The sequence below is a fragment of the Chamaea fasciata genome, unplaced genomic scaffold (assembly GCF_029207755.1).
Source record: "Chamaea fasciata isolate MVZ Bird 193981 ecotype frontalis unplaced genomic scaffold, bChaFas1.0.hap1 SCAF_3, whole genome shotgun sequence".
In the NCBI taxonomy this organism is placed as follows: domain Eukaryota; kingdom Metazoa; phylum Chordata; class Aves; order Passeriformes; family Sylviidae; genus Chamaea; species Chamaea fasciata.
The window spans coordinates 21,200,501-21,218,895 of NW_027094088.1; the positions used below are offsets into that span (position 1 = coordinate 21,200,501).

The window sequence follows — 18,395 nt, forward strand, 5'->3', positions numbered from 1 at the left end:
GTGTTCCCTGGTGGTTTTGGGCTGGATGGCCCCTGTTCCCCAGCAGCCTCCAAACCAATGCAGCCCAGTGCCACACGAGCGCTGTAACCCCAGCAAGGGAGTTCATCTGGCATGCAGCATGCAGCTCAAAAAAAATAAAAAAAATTTAAAAAAAGTCCTTCATCCCAAACCCTGCCAGCCACACATGGAGATGTAACATTCTTCCAACCCACAGCTCTCAGGTACCAGACTGTCTCTTCTCCAGTCTGAGAAGAAAAATCATCTGGAAGAATATCTTTTGGAATAAGATATTTTATAAGTACTTGTTCTCTGATCTCTTACAATTTTAGCAACAGTAGCATTAAGAACTACAGTGAACATTTTTATGCTAAATTATTACCATCAGGGTTAAATGCTGCACTGATAATTTAAGAAGATTTGAGATTTAAGATGCAATAACAGTGCCCTGAACTGCATGTTCTACCAAAGCCGAAACACTCACAGCAAGTAAGTGTCAAAGCCAAGGGTATGTGCCATTTATTAATAGAAGATGAAGCTATTGCTGAGTTAAGAAGTAGCCTCAAGTTACTAGCATAATTAAAAACTGTGATTAAATATTAAGATTAATGAAATAATTTGAATTGTGAGCGGTCAAAGTGCCAAGTAAATAATTTAAAGACAGATTTAAAAGCAGTGGGAGCACCCTTTTTCTCCTTTTGCTACTTCTTCATGTTACTAAACCTTTTTTACCCTTTCTAATCTAATCCTCACATTCTTCGCTGATATTTGCATAAGTTATCAAGGTTACTTTCTCCTACAATATATTTCTGTTTATAGTATGTGCTTGTAAACTGCAGAAGAAGCTGTGCTTGTTCTTATGTGAAAAAGAAAAAAAAAATCATTGGCATTAGAAGGACAACCCTTTCTGGGGCAGCCATAGGGAACAAAATAGATGTTTGTGGATAGAGCAAAGGAAACTGAATCAGGAAAGTGGGTATGGACTGACTCTGAGTTCTTTGGTTATCTAAATAGTTTCTTTTCAGGAGTTTGCCATCTTCATTTTCTCTGCTGTTAAGAGTTCTTTTTCTCATTTTGGATAAGTAAAACTCTTTTCTTCTTTTGTCAAAGGGCATCAGAGGCCAATGCTGATGAAGAGGAAATAAAAAAGAAGGCAATTGCTGGCACTAAAGTAAGAAGGAAGTGTGTGCACTGACTGCATGGGTAGCCAGGTGGTCAGAAGATGGATTGCTGCAGGTCAGGGCCCTCACCTGGAATACTCAACAGTCAAGAGACAGTTTTACTCTGCCTGATCCAGCACCTTAGCTAGCCTGGCAGTATCAAGTCAATGCCCTATTATCTCCATCGTGGAGCTGAAGTGCAGGTTCCCATAGGAAGCTTCAGTTAGACCAATGCTTTTCTGTGAGCAAAGGTTTTTTTCTTGAAGAACTGGCTTCTGTCATCAAAGATATTTTAATACATCTCAAAAAAAAATTCTCACCATCTTCAACTCATGGTAGCAAAGAACAGAAACAGAGCCTTGTTGCCAGTATGCCAGATGTGCATTCCTGCTGCCATGCTCTGCCATCAGCCTGGATAAGGGCATTGGTCTTTCCTGAGTGGTGTACATCTCTCTATTTGCAGAGATGCAAATAGACACCCATAGCTAAAGTACAGGTTATAAATACATACACACAGAAAAACTGTGCATGGCTAAGGCACTCTGAAAGGTTGAATAAGCACAGTAAAAGCAAAGTTCCCATCCCATCATTTTTCCCACAGATTATAGCAAACAGATTTCTGATACCCATTTTAATTAAGCTTAAAAGTTCACAGCGCCCAATGGATCAGTAAATGCGTTTTTTGAGAAGCCAAAACAGAGGCTTCCAGGCAGAAGCACCTAGCTGTAGTATTTTGAAAGACTGTTTGAGAGTTAAGTAAAGAAAACTGTAGACTTTCCCCCATTCTTAACCTGTGCAAGGAAGGTTAAGTTCTTCTTTGCTGAAGAACTGGTGATTTTTTGCCTAGAGGTCTGTCATAGAGGCTGCTTTACAACACACTCTCCAGTCATTCAACTGGAGGCATCCACAGTTCTGCTATCACTGTCCCTCCACAGTTCTATCTGCCTGTACCTTTGAATACACTTGAGTTTTTGTGGAGAAGCTGTTCTCCACCCCCACCTAAAACCAGGGTTTCTGGAGAGCTTTTCCTAGGAATCCCAAATACTTTAGCAAAGCTTGTTGATAAGAATGTTTGCTGGATATAGAAGTGTTTTTCTTTCCTGTCACTATATCTCTTTTGAGAGGCATTTTACATCCACCTGTTTTAAAAATGATCTTTTTTTAAGATCATCCTACTCCATGCCTTTTCACTTGCGGAGAGGATGCTCTCGTCCTTGTACAAGGATTCATTTTTCTATGGAAGCAGTAGCATCTGTAACTTATAGAAGACTTCTATGCGGGACTACATTCCTCATCTGCATGCCTTCTTTTTACCACACAATAGCAGTCTGGGTGAGCTTTTCATGGGGCTGTCCCCTTCTGCTGGATACTTATCTCAGCTGAATAAAAACCTGAATTAGATTCTTGAATACAAGTATCCCAGCCTCCTTACAGTCTGCATAAAGGCAAGATAAATGGAATGAAGCATATAAAAGACCAAAGATGTGCATTTGGCAAGGTTGGTAACATACGGTTTCTTCTTACTGAGAATTTTACTTATACTAAAGCAGTTTTTTCTTCTTATTCATATAAAGAATAGGATTTTCAGATGCAATTTTTTTAATATATTGTGTATTGTTGATGAATACCAGAAATATACCGATAGCTACAAATTCCTTTCTCATTAAATTAATCTTTTATTACCTTTGGTTAAAAGGCTATATATCACCTTCTTTTGGATTTTTTTAATATCAGGCTGTATTTATTCAGCAAGAGAACCAACGCTCTTGCAGGAGTTGTAAGTAAGATTCACAGAACACGTGCTTTACAGGCAAATGGCATCACAGTTCATGTGCAGGACCCAGGCAATTAAAGAGAAAAACTGTCTTGTTAAACATCTGTAGTGAAATACTGGTTTCACTGAGCTTCAGCACTGATCTCAATTGAGTTTTACAATTAATTTTACTTTTGTATCCTACACTTTGGTAAAGGCAATAATTCCGCCCCAACTTGAAGAGTATAAGTACAGTCACTGTCTCCTTTGGTTATGTGGCCTTTATTTCACAGGCTGAGAGTGGCCCTTTCTAAGAACTCACCGAACCACTGTAAAGCCACAGCTGTCCCTTCAGGTAGAAATTGTCACAGGCTCAAAAAAGGACTCGACTACAAGTAGCACATACAAAGAACAAGGGAAGCAGTAGCATGCGGCATCTCCTGAGTGTCTTGCCCTTGTTTGCTGATGGTATGAAGATACCTGACTGTGGCAAAAGTGTGAGAATGCTTATCATTTTTCATCACATTATTTCTAAATATACATCTTTCCACTTTAGTCCCAGGTCAGATTATATATGCAACTGTGTTTTTTTATACTCTTCTTGACTAACGGTTTTCAAAATTCCTTAAAACTATTACGACATTTGAAAGCAGACAATGTCTTATCTGGAGCACTAAAGCATCCTACAAAGGGCCCTACGGAAAGCTTAGTAGTAGATATAAACCCATAGAATCATAGAATGGTTTGGGTTGGAAGGGACACTAAGGACCATGTAGTTCCAACCCCACTGCCGTGGCAGGGCTACCTTCCACTAGATCAGGCTTCTCAGAGCTCCATCCAGCCTGAGATGAACACTGCCAGGAATGGGGCGTCCACAGCTTCTCTGATCAACTTGTTCCAGTCCTCACCCCCCTCGCAGTAAAGAATTTCTTTCTATTGCCTAATCTAAACCTACTCTCTCTCAGTTTGAAGCCATTGGCCCTTCTCCTGTCTCTCCACATCCTTGTAAATAGACTCTGTCTATCTTTCTTGTAAGTTCCTTCAGGTGCAGGTTGTAATTAGGTCACTCCAAAGCCTTTTCCAGGTTGAATAAACCAAATTCTCTCAGCCTTTCCTTGCAGGAGCAATGCCCCATCCCTCTTATCAACTTGGTGTCCTCCTCTGGACTTGCTCCAATAGGTCCATGTCCTTCCTGTGCTGAGGATCCCAGAGCTGGGTGCAACACTCCAGGTGGGGTCTCAGCTGAGAGTAGTAGAGGGGCAGAATCACCTCCCTAAATCTGCAAATTCTTTTTTGTCCTTTGCAATAGCAAAGGTTACTCTTGAATTAGCATATCTTTTAAAAAAGTTTGTAACATAAGTTAATAGTGATTTTCAAAATATTACACTCAGCTCCAGCATTTAATTTCTGCCTGCCTAGACTTCTTCAGAAGCAAATACTTATTCTGGGAGAGACCAGAGTACATGCACAAGGCTCAGCCAGTAACATGCATGTTACAGATGGACCCTGATGATCTGCTTGTCTTTCTTTTGGAGAGCTGACCAGAGGCAGTTTGGGCAGCTGTGGTGTTGTAATAGTCAAATATAATCTCATGCAAATATGTAACCACAAGTTTGAGGCTCTTCCTCATTCACATGAAAGGAAGACTGGGGTGAAGGCAGGACTGTTCTGCCCTATGGATGGGTTCACAGGCAGGACAAGCAGCTTCCATGGCCTCATGGGCTCACACCCTGAGAGCTCTCCGAAAAGGGGGTGAAGATTCAACCCTCAGAGGAAGATTCAACCCTCAGAGCTATTGAGGCTGCACAACCTCCAGCCATGTGTTTATGGTTGAGGATATGATCTGAGCTCTTGTCTTCTATGTGACAAAGATCAACCTGCACTACCTCTGGTACACCCCTGCATTCCTCCTGCCACTTCTGGGATGGTTCTAACATCCCTGAATGTGTCCTTGTTAACCAAGGAATGGGGGCAGAACAAGATTTTGAAGGGATTCTGCAGCAGCCTCCACAGACTTCCTTAGCCTGATGAAACAAAGTGTAGTGCCAGTACTTACTTTACCATTCTACCAACTTTCCTGTGTGTACATAAGTGCTCACAATACAATAAGTTGTTTTGTGAGCAAATATAAAGCAAATAGTAGCTGGGAAAATTGAAAGATCTATTTGAGGGAATAATGGCAATATTAGCAAGATAAAAACATTATGTAGGTATCTCTCCCAGTGAGGACTTTTTGTTTTGTATTTTTCTTAAGTGTGGGAACAAATAAAGGAGGTATTAGATAGAACAGAGGAAATCCAAACAGATGTCCTTACCTCAACCAACCAAGAATCCAGTACACATCTAAAGCCAAGTCAATGGGAATTTTGCCTTATTCATGAATGCTACAGTCCCAGGCACCCTTAATGATAACATTATTCATTTTATAAATTATACTACAACCCATATATTGTTTATCTGGTCATACAGTGTGATTTCTATTTAAATTTAAGCCATGTATTTCACTAGTTTGGAAGAGATTTGACCTTTAACTTGTCTTTCTCTATTACCTACCAACACATTTTTTAGACAGTGATACATTTCTGGTTTGGAACATGATGAAAATGAAAACAGAACAACACAACAACAAGTATTTTTCAGTGACATAAAGATAAGAAAACTGGAGATTCTGTGATTACTGTGCAACTCAATGAGTTTTCAAATGAACAGTTCAGCAAGTAACACTCCATTATTCAAATGATTTTTAAGAAGCATTTCTTTTCTGGTACTAACAGACACTCAGTTTGTAATATGATACACCAAATATTACTCCAAATCTGTGAGGGAGAGAATGAGCCAAAATAATGTTTCTCTTTAATAACCTACACATTCCATTTTTTAGTACAAACATACAAAATGAAAATACTTTTTTTTTTTTTTTTAGTTTTGGTGCAAGGATTAGTCCATGTTAAATACAGAAATAAGCAACATATTTTGGCTTAGAATATAAGATTGGCAGGGTTTCTTCTATGTATCAGTCAGTTCTGAACTGCTTGCTATGTTGGTGAAAATCCCACTGATTTTATATATGGATACTTACATACTTATCAGGCAGCAGGAAAAAGTGAGGTTATGAGCTTCCCTAAGTTGTTTTCCAGTTGATCTATTTGTGTCCAATACATCGCCCCAGTACAACAACAACAGCTAAAACTACCAATTCATTTTGTGGAAAAAATGTTGTTCTTCTCTGGGCTTCTCTTCTCACCACATACCACCAGTAAAAAACATTATATTTTACTCTGAATTCTGATCCCAAAGTAAATAAAATAGTTTCCTAGTTTTGCCATCAAGCTCTTAAATAAGTGACTGTTTTAACTTGTGAAGAGTCCAAGACTAAGACAAAAATTTAATCAAGATGCAAAGAGATGTTAGGATATATTTGGGACTTTAAAATTGCTTTATATCCAGGCTCAAAACTAAAGGGAAATAATGGGACTTTTGTTGCATATAACCAGCAATAGGCATTCTTCATCTAATAGAGTCAGGCTAACGTTTAAACAAGTAGTGTGTGATCTGCTGATCTCCCAGAAAATCTCTTTACTAAGGACACTTCAAATGACGGTAATAGCCATTAATTTGACCCTAAACCCAAACCTATAGGTTTTGATGACATTATACTGACATGTATCTAATTTCCAGGAATCACAATTCTTTTGGGTATTGTTTCAAAGAACAAATATCCTGTAGCAATTAAACCAACCTTTGATTTTTTGTGATAGTCAAATTTTACCACGTTTCAAAGGAGTTTTCCATTCAGTGAAAAAGTGATGTTTGTGGGTCTATAAATGCATTAAATTATTTGCTTAAAATCAAAACATTTGTCTAAAATCAAAAATTAAAATATCCTAATTTTTGCCAAAAACAGGCAGAGCATATGACCCAGCTTTGCATGGACACACTTTTGCTGTTTGCACTCTCTGTCACAGTGGTTTAGCAGCCCCGTGGCCTCACATTTGAACACAGCCCTATACAGAAAACACACTTCTAGAGCTCAGCCATACATAGACAACGCATTTCTAGAGCACAGCCCTACATGGAAAACACATTTCCAGAGCACAGTTTCCTGCCTGCTGGGAGCAGACTTCAAAGTAGACTTTTGCTGTTGTCACTTGTTTGTAAATCCATTTCCAAAGCCAGAACTGAAGATGTGACTCCACACTTAAAACAAGAAAGCTTCCTGGAAGTGTGACTTTGTGGCCCCTGGCCACAAAATGTGAAGTAATCTGCTACAAAAGGACTTTTCTTCCAAGAAAATAAAGAAGCTCTGCAGTCTTAGCATTAATTCAAGAAAAGAGAGGTATTCCATGTACCTTGGTATTTATTATGTATGCTAGGTTGGGGTAAAAACATCTTCCTTTTAACTTTAACACTAGTTAAAGCATTTTAGATATTGTGGAACAAAGGACTGATGTTCTTTTTCTTTTTAAAAATGTATTGGGGGATTTCATACTTATTTTAACTTGAAATTTGCAAAATTTGATGCTTCAAGCTCACTAGTTGGCAATTTAATTTTTTTTTCTGTTTCAAGCATCCCGAGTTTTGCTTTTGATTTCATATTTTTTCTGAAGTAAATGTAGTCATAAAAATGGATTTCTGCTTGAAACATTATTGATTGGGAAAGGAATTTTGCTTTTATGCCTAAGAACAGCCTGTCTTTATTCTGAGTCCAGATTCTGGCAGGATGTGTGTTAGAGCATATTTTAGACTGCAATTATTAAAACCTCTTTCACTGTTATATAACATAGAACACATGAATGTTTCTTAAAAGAAAAAAATAAAAACCATTGATTACTTAGAATGCAGTCTCTCTGCAATGCAATGGATTTTTTTCAAGAATTAAAATACAGTTTTCCTGTAGGAATGCTGGTTTCACTAAAGCTTAATAAAGAAAGAAAACTTACTGGTAATGATGCTCTGTAAATTATCAGTGTTTCAGTAAAAAAGATTAAAGTAAAAATCTAGAGCTTTTCCTGCCACAATTTTCTCTTATTTTACTGAAGTTGGGTTACTTTACTTCAATCACAGAAAGCATACAGGAGTCAGAGTTGTACAAAGGTCAGTTTGGTGTAGTTTGACAGAGGCGAGAGTTTAAAAGCTCTCTGCAGAAAGCTCTGTCTCTTTTTTGACAGATTAGTTGGCCTGGATAAGTACTCAGTTCTTCTCTCTATTTTACCCCACCATACAGGCTGAGCACTAAATGTCACAGCCTTGTCACTGCTGGCTCTGGGCCACTCACCTTGTGGAAAGAACCAGAAATAAGTGTGTTTTGGGTCAAACCTTCTGACTGTTATGGCAAGAGAGATGTAATGGGAGGAGGGGGTCCCACAGGGGTGGTGTAGCCGCTGCTCTGAGACTGCTCATCTTGAGACCCTTGCTCAGTCCACACCCCTCAACTCACTTCCTGGAGGAGGGCTCCAAGGGCTGGCTTTGTACAGGTGAATAAAATGCATGAATTATCTAGTTTGCATACGAGGTGTGCAAAAGAAAGGGGATTGGGTCCCCTCTCCCTTTCACTCCTGCCTCACAACCCCATCTCTGGACCATCCACACAGCAGGATCAACCTCGGATCTGAGGGCTGAGAATATTCTTTGTTCTTTGTCCCTTTTCTGTCTTTATTTCTCTCCTCCTTTGCTTTGCTTGGGCCACACATAGCTGTAATATTCCACCCCACGCTCCATCCTGAAGTTTGTTGTGGGAGTGGGGAGACTGTGGCACTGTGTTGTGGCTTGTGAGCCAGCACCTTCGAGAAGATTGCTGTGGGAGTTGACTGATTATTGAAGCGCACTGCACAAAATCCACAGGCTTGTGGAAGTCTACTGTAGAATTTAAGAGCTAGTGAGCCAACACTTTTTGTGTCTAAACAGTGGGCTGGGTGCAGGAGTTATGGTGACTGCAAAACAAAGTACAAGAGTTTCCAGACATGTGGTCCAGTGTCTTCGTTCAGCCTGATGAGAATTTATAAGGAGCATCACAGCCACTGCTGGGACATCTTGTTCCCACTGCCAGAACCCCTTGCTTTGACACTGTACCCTCACACACCTGCAGGGCAACTCTTTGTCTATCACAGTTACAGGCATTTATGGAGAACAGAGCATCTACTTACTCCATTCAATCCTGGTCATGCCATTTCAAACAATATACACTGACCCAATAAGACCAAACTCCATCTTCTTCCAAAGCACTGGACCTGAAGCTGAATACTAAAGGTAGGATCATGTCCCACACCTGTTACCACTGATTTTGATTTAGGAGAGTGCTAATGCAGCAATGCATCTGGAGGTCAAAACTCAAAAGTCACAGGCAATTTTTACTCAGTACTTATTCCAAAAAAATCACACTGCACAATTTTGCCCAATTATTTTGGATTTTCTGTATCAACAGGAAACAGATCCTGCCCAAACATTATGGGTTTTATTAGTCAACATGAGCAGGCGGAACAGTTAGGAAAGGAATTCTTAGTTCCTGGCCTAAAGTCCTGGGGCTGTGAAAGAGGAAGTTGAAAAAAACCCAGCAAAGTTGTGCTGTGGAAACCTGGATTATGGTATATTACCTTGCACTGTGAACATGCATTTTATCTTTACAGGAAGCACTGCAGGAATAAAAATATCCCTCTCCCAGCTCACTCTGACCTCCCTTTACAAACACAGACTCTCCTGAGTAACTCAAAAAATCATAGATGGACAACTCCATGCATTTACTGTAATGTTTCATGTAGCAAGTATTCTCTCAAAATTTGAAACTGCTTAAAAGTGGTAATAACTCCTTTGAATCATGTACTTTTTTTTCCTCTCCAACAGTGAAAAATAAAGATGTAATAAATAAAACAGTGGAAGGAAGTAAAAAAGGTATTTGTCTTTACATTATTTTGTGGCTTACCACATCATACTGAAGATTTCGGCATTATACCGTGTTGAATGTTACGTCAATTTGCCTGCCAGCACAGAGTGGTTCCTTTCTCTTCCAAAAGTGGGTGAAGGAAGTAAATCCTCTCTTTTAATTGCAGATTAGTTTAGATGGGAAGTGGTTATACAAACAAGAAAGTTAAACTACCATCTACTTTATCTATGTCAATCAATCATATTAAAATGAAAGTATGAAAAGTCTGCTTAATCTCAACATGATGCCTCTCAAATTCTCAAACATGCTTTGTCAGTAGTGCAGATCTTTTTGACTTCATACTTGACAGGTATTGGGAATTACCTTCCATCTGGTTTTTGCTCAGTCTTTTCCAAACCCTGACACCTTAACTTCTTCTAGACATTTTTTAGCTTTCCCCTGTTCCTGCACTTGGTATACATCCAAACTCAAGATCTCGACCAAGTGGAATTCTCACCAAGGCCCAGAAGAAACATAAAACACACATACTAAGCTTACATAAATTTAAATAATCTTTGAAAACTAAGTCGTTACAGCTGTAGCGGGCTGACAAATGTTTGGCTGTATTTATTGATGCAGCTCCTTAACTAATCCAGAAAACTAGAAAGGTTAAAGACCAATGAAACAGAGGCTACAGGAATAAAACAGGATTCATCTGGCTGGAGCATGATCTAGGATGCTCTGAAAAATATTTGCAAGGTGAACAATTAGAATGACTGCCAGTTCTGGGGCACCCTTTTATTCTTTCTCCTCCACTTTCCAACATAATACTTATTTCTAAGGCATTTAGAAATACCAGAATTTTTTCCTTCCATTCTCCTAAAAGGCTTTCACCTTAGCTTCTCCAGCATCCTCAGAGAATTGTTGTTGAGTTGCAGTTTGTGCTATTAGACTGTTTATGATTTTTCCTTATTTCTATTCTTAGTTCATCTTTCTCATTTTAGACTGTGTCTTTTCTGGAAACAACTGTCATGCAAATACTAAAATGGCATCAATAACCCCAAAGATGTACACATTAAATGTTCATTACACACAACTTTCAAATCCCATCTGATCTTGTTGGCTTGTTCCATTACGTTTCGGGTTTTGTATTTAAAGGGTTTTATAGTATTTATCCTCACATTCCTCCCATATGGTGTGGCAACTTTCTTTTCAGATGTGTTCCAGTGTACCCTTCAGATTTAGTGCCACAGCTACGATACAGAAAAGGCCTATGTTCTATTAATCCAAGCTCCTATATGACACTTCCACTTCAGGGAAGCCAGAGTTGCTACATCCTTCCCTTTACTTTAGAAAAGTACTTTTTGGTTTTGAACATTAAGTTGGTGCAATTTCTCCCAATAAGCAGCAAATAACTGAATTTATATTCACACATTCTATAAAATGCAGATTGCATAATATAGCATGATGGCTCTATTCCATTATGCTTCATTACTAAGTTGGAAATTACTCACACAGTATGTTTTTCTCTTTAGTACTCTATCATTCTAAATTATAGCTGCACAGTAGGTTACTCTATGTAGTAAATAATCTAAACACAATTCCTGCCTGGCACCCTACTAACAGTGAGCATTTTCCTTCCCAGGTGCTCCTGGGTCCTTAGTTGAATTCTAGCTATGTAATTACATTCAACCTGCCTAAGGTCTCCTTTAGACTTTGCAAATGTATTCTTTATTTGTCATGATTTTATAGTGGTGCCTCAAGCAATGGAACAGGTACACTTGGATGCTACAGCAATCTTGGTACCTCAGTATAACTTACCTCAGCTGTTTTCCATTTTTAGAATCATGGGATAAAAACCTGATAGAAAACAACTAGGTGATGGTGTTTGTTTTCAGTACTTAAAAATGAATGATTGATTGCGTCAGCTTCCTAAAGAAGTAAAACTGCTCGTTCTTCAGCTTTAATGCTCATGATTGACAGGTTATCTAAAGCCTTTGACATTGCTTGAGAAAGCAGTGTTAAACTAAATCTAGAGAAAAGTATGTAATCACTGATAACTCGGAGATAGCAGAGCAGGAAAGGAAGTAAAACAAGGAGAAATCACCGGCAGGCTGAGACTTTTTAATCGGTAACTCCAGACTGAACATCCACCTCTGTGGTGCACACCTTAAAGCAGTAAAATTAGTCCAAGGTTATGGTTCTATTATTTCAAGGAGAAGTGATCTTTCAGTTAAGAGAGTTAAGTATTTTGGAAGGCATCACTTCATCATGATTAAACATCTAAAAGAAAGACTAATAATAGTTCACTTTCAGAAATATTGAACAGCAGACAGTGATTCAAAAGAGACACAAAGCTCTGCAATCAACAGAAATGCATCAGAGAATAGAGTTCTGCTGCATGGCACTAAAGGTTCCACTGTGAAGGTAGTAAGTTGTTTATGCCCAATCCCAGACTGTTTATCACTAAAGACTGTGTTTACCCTTATGCTCTGTGAGGACTGCAGAAAAACAAGCAGAAGAAAAAAAATCCTGCTTACAAACAAAAAACACATACACATCATTGGAAGGAAGCAGACATTTTCTAAATTTTTGGGGAGGAAAAAAGGCAAAGAACCTCAGAAAAGCAAGGGAAATATTCTGAGCCCAGCTGCTTCTTCTAGTAGTTCAAAGTTCAGAGATGAGTGACTCATCTCTAATTCAGAAACCTACAGTACAAATTCCTGTCCCTTCTCTGATAGAAACCTGCAAACAGATTTTTCTGTTTCATACGGTCTAAGCACTGAAGCATTAATTTTTTCTTTCTAAGATTTTGACTGAGATTTCCTCAAGGCCTGAGAAAACTTTGCAGTCCAAATTTACATACCTGCTGATAACTTCCAAATAAAAACATAAGGACTTCCAATATCTGACTGTGATAGTAACTGTTTGCATTAAAGTGTTTAAATGAAAGTATTGTTTAAAGTGTGATTTTTCTGATTAAGGATCACTCTATTCATCAGTTTCTTAATTTCCAAGCTCCAAATTAATCATCACATTTCTACATGAAAATAAATATGCACAGTAAATAAGTGATATTTGTGATCAGGGCAAAGCTAAGGATATTTCCAGCTTCCCAAATAAACATTCTCAGTAATAACATACTGGATAACTGGTCTAAGTTTCCTGAATACCATGCAGTTATAGCAGATGTTCAATATACACACAAGAGTTATGTCAAAACAGACCTTTCTAAAAAAATGACATTTCAAAAGAAAGCCATTAACTAAAACAAGACACCCTTATTTAGAATATATGGATATATATGTCATTCAGGCATTTTCTACAATTTAATTCTTAATCAATAATCTAATTCTGCATTCTAGTTCACCATCTCAAGTAATGGAGACTGATTAAAACCTGCAAAGGATAACTATAGAAAGTATTCGTCTTTAGTAGGGGTACTTACAGTAAAAATTATGTCTTGCTTGTGGGTTCCTCATTTGGTGATGCAATATTCAGAAGTCACCATGCTTTTGTTCTAAGATAAAGCATTTTCTTTATTGCTGTCTTTAGGAAGTCTTCTAAGCAAGTCATCTCGTCATAACATATTCTCTTTCAAAGCACGGCTGTTTTCTCTCTCAGTATTTTCTGATCAAAATACTAAATGTACAAAGAAAGTTAAAGTGGTAAGTTACAAATTATGACATTTAGCATTTATACAGTGTTTTAAATTTTCATAGTATTTTTCAGAGGGCCACTGATACAACATGTTAGAAAGTGCTTACAAACCTGAAGCAAAATTATTTGAATCTCTTGAAAGATTGAATAATTGTACCTGAAATTTTCCAGAAGGTTTAAAAGAACATGCCTTCTTTAAATTAGTAAATGAAAACTAGATTCCCATTAATTCCTCCTCTCTTAAGCATCATTCACACAAACCATACGCAGCACGCAGTCTAATTGCTGATGAAAGGCTCTAGGATGTCAGGTGTGCCTCCAAGTAGAAAATTTGTTCCATTGTTTAAAGAAGGAAGATGTGCATTGTTAGAATTCTTTTTGTTATTTATGAGTTTCCTAAGGAGCAGTCACAAAATAGGCTGGTAAGCATCTTTTCTCAAGTGTATCAATAGTTATTGATCAGGACACTGATGAGGAGTTAGTGGTTTTAAGGAGCGAATAACATAATCTAGAATTTGGTTTTCTTTTTTGTAAGTTTTTTTCAAATTTAATTGTCTTCCCCATCCCTCCTTCTTCCCCATGTGCTGCAATATTATGAATATGACAGATACACATTTTGAAAAAGGATCCTAATTCACTGAGGTCCTTACCTTCAGTTGTCCACAGACTTGCCAAGCTCAGATGTCATTAATTTGAGGCATATTGCTCATATTTTCATTGAATTCCTTAAAAGAAAATAATGTGATACAATTATTCCGTATTCCAGAAAATCATATCACAGAGCAATCTTACATAGAAAATCTGGTCTGTTCGTCACAATATTTGTGAAAATAGAATTGCCACTAAAGTCACATAACAAGGTAGACAAAGAATAGCATTTTAAGCAATGTGGTAATTTGGCAGTCATAATCTGACTCTTAATTTTCTGACACATCATTTTAAATATTTGAAGATATCATGAGGAATTAAGAGAATGAATGTAACCACATCTCTTTCTCTCTTAAACATTCTATATAATCTATTTGTAAATATATGCATGCACAAACAAAGGAATATCATCATCAGGAAAAAGAAATCTAGCTTGATCTCTGGGATTTTAAAATGTAGCCAAATAATTATGCATGCTTCAATTTCAAGCCACTATTTATTATCCCAAGCCTTTTCTGGCCAAGAGGAGAACTCAAAATAATACAATCAGAAAAAAACAGCACCTGTTTCAGAAGGCTGTGTCACAGAGAACTCATTCCCACTCCTATTCAATGAAAAATGAAGTTTTGTTCATTAATTTCATGGGTTGCTAATCTGGACCCAGATTCCCAGAAACAGAACCACGAGTGATAGAATTAAAACATAGTGCTCAAGTACAGTCATATTATGTCATTTCTTAAGATTTTCATAGAACTTCTCAATAGGGAGAAGCTCCATGTGTGAGTCCCTGTGATAGATACTTCAATACTTTCACACACCTAAATTTCACAACTTTCCACCAGGAGCTCTAATATTTTGCTTAAAGCCCTGAAGTCAGGCAAACATTGTAAACCACCAGGGTTTGTTTGGTTTGGTTTTTTTTTTCTTTGATTGTTAGTCTTTTTCTTGCAGTTAAAAGTTGGAAGTATGAGTTGTAGTTGACAAAGACCAAACAAAACAGGAACACAGTATTATTTTTTACTGACTTTGAAACTTTATTCTTACCAAGAAACAGATAGCTATGGTGGAGATGGACACACAAATTAAAGGAAAAATCTGCCTTGCAGCAAAACTTACCTGTGTGTTGTTACTAATCACTAGTGTAAGAAATTCTTTAAATTAGAGAATGTTTTCTATTTTTGTGCATTTACAGTGCAGGGTCCCAGCTACTCTGTAAGTAACTCAGCTGTTCTGATAGACACTGCTCCTCTGCTCCCATTTAATTTGAAGTGATGCAGATATTTTGATCCATCCTCTGTCTCTCTGTGAAAATAAACTTGTACATGCTACCACCTAAGAACTAACCAAAATCAATACCACAGAAAACCAAACCTCAGGAATTTTGGGTAAAAAACAAATATGAAATTCTTAGAACTACAACAATCACCAAAGGTGGTCAAAGCAAGCCTGAAAGCATAAATGATTGTGAGAGATTTTCCACACAGCGTGTGTTTCTGCTCTAATTCTGGTTTGGTTGCTTGGCTTTTTTTTTTCTACAGGCAAGATCATTTGTCTGCTGTGCATGTTTATGAAAACACTTTCAGATGATCGATCCTCTTTACTGAGGCCATTTTTGATCATTTGGTTATTACAGAAGCACACAAATTGCCTGGTCTCATTTCTGTTAAATTGTGTAACTCATTTCTGTGAGCAACTGCCACAACTCCCTGTAAATCTTGTGTGCCTGCACTTGGCTACTGACAATAATTAGGAAAGTATGAATTGAGTTCACTGCATATGAGACAGTTAATGAAAACCTTCATGTGTAAATCCAGAGTAGGAGAAGAGGAAGACTCTGTGAATAAGAGACTAATTGACCAGGTTTCTTAGAATTCCTAAGGGAATTGGATCTCTGCTGGGTTTTCCAATGAGAATTAGGGCAGATCAAATTATCTGTTCTTTGACAAAATAATGCAAAAGTAATTTGTAGTCTAAGACTATGCAGCCATAACTCCGATATCAAGTCTCTTCATGATCTTCAATTTTAGTAATTTTCCTTTTCTAGAAACTAAAAAAAATATTAAATCTAGTAATATATAGTAATATATCTTATATTAATTTCAATCTTGTCCTTACTGTCTGTTTCCTCCCTTTCATTTCCCTACTCTTTTCTCTACAGCCCTGTCACCAAAAACATTTTTTTCAGAATCTCTTTAGTTTCTGCTGTAGAATGCACTTAGATGGTCCAGAAGATTTTCACCTCAGACAGAGAAAATTAGGTTTAGAAAAAGCCCAGAATTTTTTTCCGTAAGTTTATCTGCTTTATGAAAAAGTTTGGGCTTTTTATTGTGTTTGTTCTGTATTTTTGTCCATTTATCTGTATTTTTTCCTGTGTTGATTGCAATTTGCAGCTGTGAATATATTCCCCCAAAAGTCTAAATTATGCATTTCAGTAGAGTTTGAGAATGTTCTTAACCCCTCAAAATTGCTTTACCTGTCTCTCTTTTTCCATCAAAAACTACATGAATGAATTCCAATTTTCTCTTGGCGGACTTTTAGCGCATGAAATACAGTCAGTTTTGACTGGTGTGCCACAGCCACACACAATGCATACAAACATCAATCTAGGCTTTGGAGCATAGCAGCAAAATACACCTAACCTTGGAATTGACCCCAGAACCATTTTCCCTAATGTACCAGAGATAATTTTATTGTGCTATATCAGCTAATAGAAGACAGAAAGCATTCGAAGTTTCTGCCTTCTACCTGAGGTATAAACCTGTTGATGTATTGTAACAAATAAAAACAATTACTCAAATTGCCCGTCTCTGAAGAAGGTAATAAAAGACTTTACTGCTGACAAAGTTCAGCAAAGTTCAGATGCTTTCCTCACACCGAAGGCATGGAAAGTGGAAAAAAGACAAAGGAAACACTTGAATGTCCCACAAGACAATTTACACCAGCCCATTACTAAAAATATTAGGCTAAAGACACCCACTTAGTCATCTGGAGTAACTGTCCTCAGTGCCTAGTATCTGAGAAAATGTCCCAGTTCCAAACACAGCCCTGGTTCAAAGCCAGTGCACAGAGACACCTGAACACATAGGAAAGTTCCTTCCTCAAAGTTTCATCCCATGAGCCCACTTAGCCCTTGTCAAGGGGCTAAAAACCCAATAATAGAGCTGAACATCTTCCTAAACCTCAGCATCTTCCTCTCTCTTTTGCACCCATAGTTATGTTCTTTTCCTCTTGGCCAAAACCAGCTGAGTTTCAGGAACTGCACGTGTTGATTTTAACCAAACTGTGTGACTCACATGCTGCCTTACAGTGAACCTGCTTTTAGTGAGCTGTTGTTTGTTACCTCTTAGCTTCTAGCTATTACTTCTCACATCAGCCACAATGCCTGAAAATTGTCCCCCAGGTAGGCTGTAAACTTGCTAACCCTTGAAGTGGGCAAGTTTAGCATTTCAGCAAGCAAGCCGTAAATGAGCATGGGTAAATAAACCAGGAGTGCACTCTTTTACTCAATCTGTGACTGTCTTCGTTGAAATGACAAATGTTTTCCTGATTTAAATAAAGACATTGGTTATATTGCCCTGTGAAGATTTCCTTAAAGTGTATTGTTTTATATATTTACACCAGATATGCCTTTTCTAGGGATAAACTTCACCACTGAAAGAGTAACATTATTATGTCATGAATAAAATATTCAAAGCAAGTATTTTTCTTATGAAATTTCATCAGATTTATTTAATTCCTTTAGAAATCAATGACAAGGAACACTTTGCAAAATTCCCACATACAACTTTTGAAAGTTAAAAATGTAAATTATTTTTCTAAATAAGAATATGTATATTTCTCAAACACATACAGATCCCAAATAACCAATCCTCTATATACAGGTTCCATGCGTCTCTATTCAATCTCATTTTACCGAGACAATATTGACTGTATTCTGCTGTAGAAATACAAATCCTTGGGCAAAATAAGGTACCTTTACTGTGCCAGAATTGGAAGAATTAGGGGGTAAAACTGCTCCTGCATAATTCTTCAGTCCCTCAATTACACTACAATTACAGAAAAGTCCTGCAATACCTGCAAAATTCTGATCTACTGATACTGTCAGAGGCTAAGTGTTTGAACCTATGCACCTTCAATAGCACCACAGGTAAAACTGTAGAATCAGCATCATTGATTTCAGGTATAATTAAAGTATTTGCAATGATGATTTTATTTTCATCTCAGAAATAAGAAAGAGATCCACAGGAACCAAATTCTGAATTTTAGATGCAAAATCATATTTTTAAAGTCATAGACATCTATATGTACCTGTTGGCATTAG

General features: G+C 37.5%; 1 protein-coding gene across 2 annotated transcripts in view; it reads right to left on the reverse strand.

The window, feature by feature from the left end:
• The window catches only part of KCNK2 (potassium two pore domain channel subfamily K member 2), a 105,531-nt gene extending 92,234 nt beyond the window's left edge, over positions 1-13,297 (reverse strand). For both annotated transcript variants that reach the window (XR_010719945.1, XM_066178274.1), the window contains exon 1: positions 13,215-13,297. Coding sequence is in view for 1 of the 2 variants with exons in the window: in XM_066178274.1 (XP_066034371.1) it covers positions 13,215-13,248 (34 nt within the window). In the remaining variant the exon portion in view is untranslated. The remainder of the gene's footprint in view (positions 1-13,214) is intronic.
• Between the last annotated feature and the right edge of the window lie 5,098 nt (positions 13,298-18,395).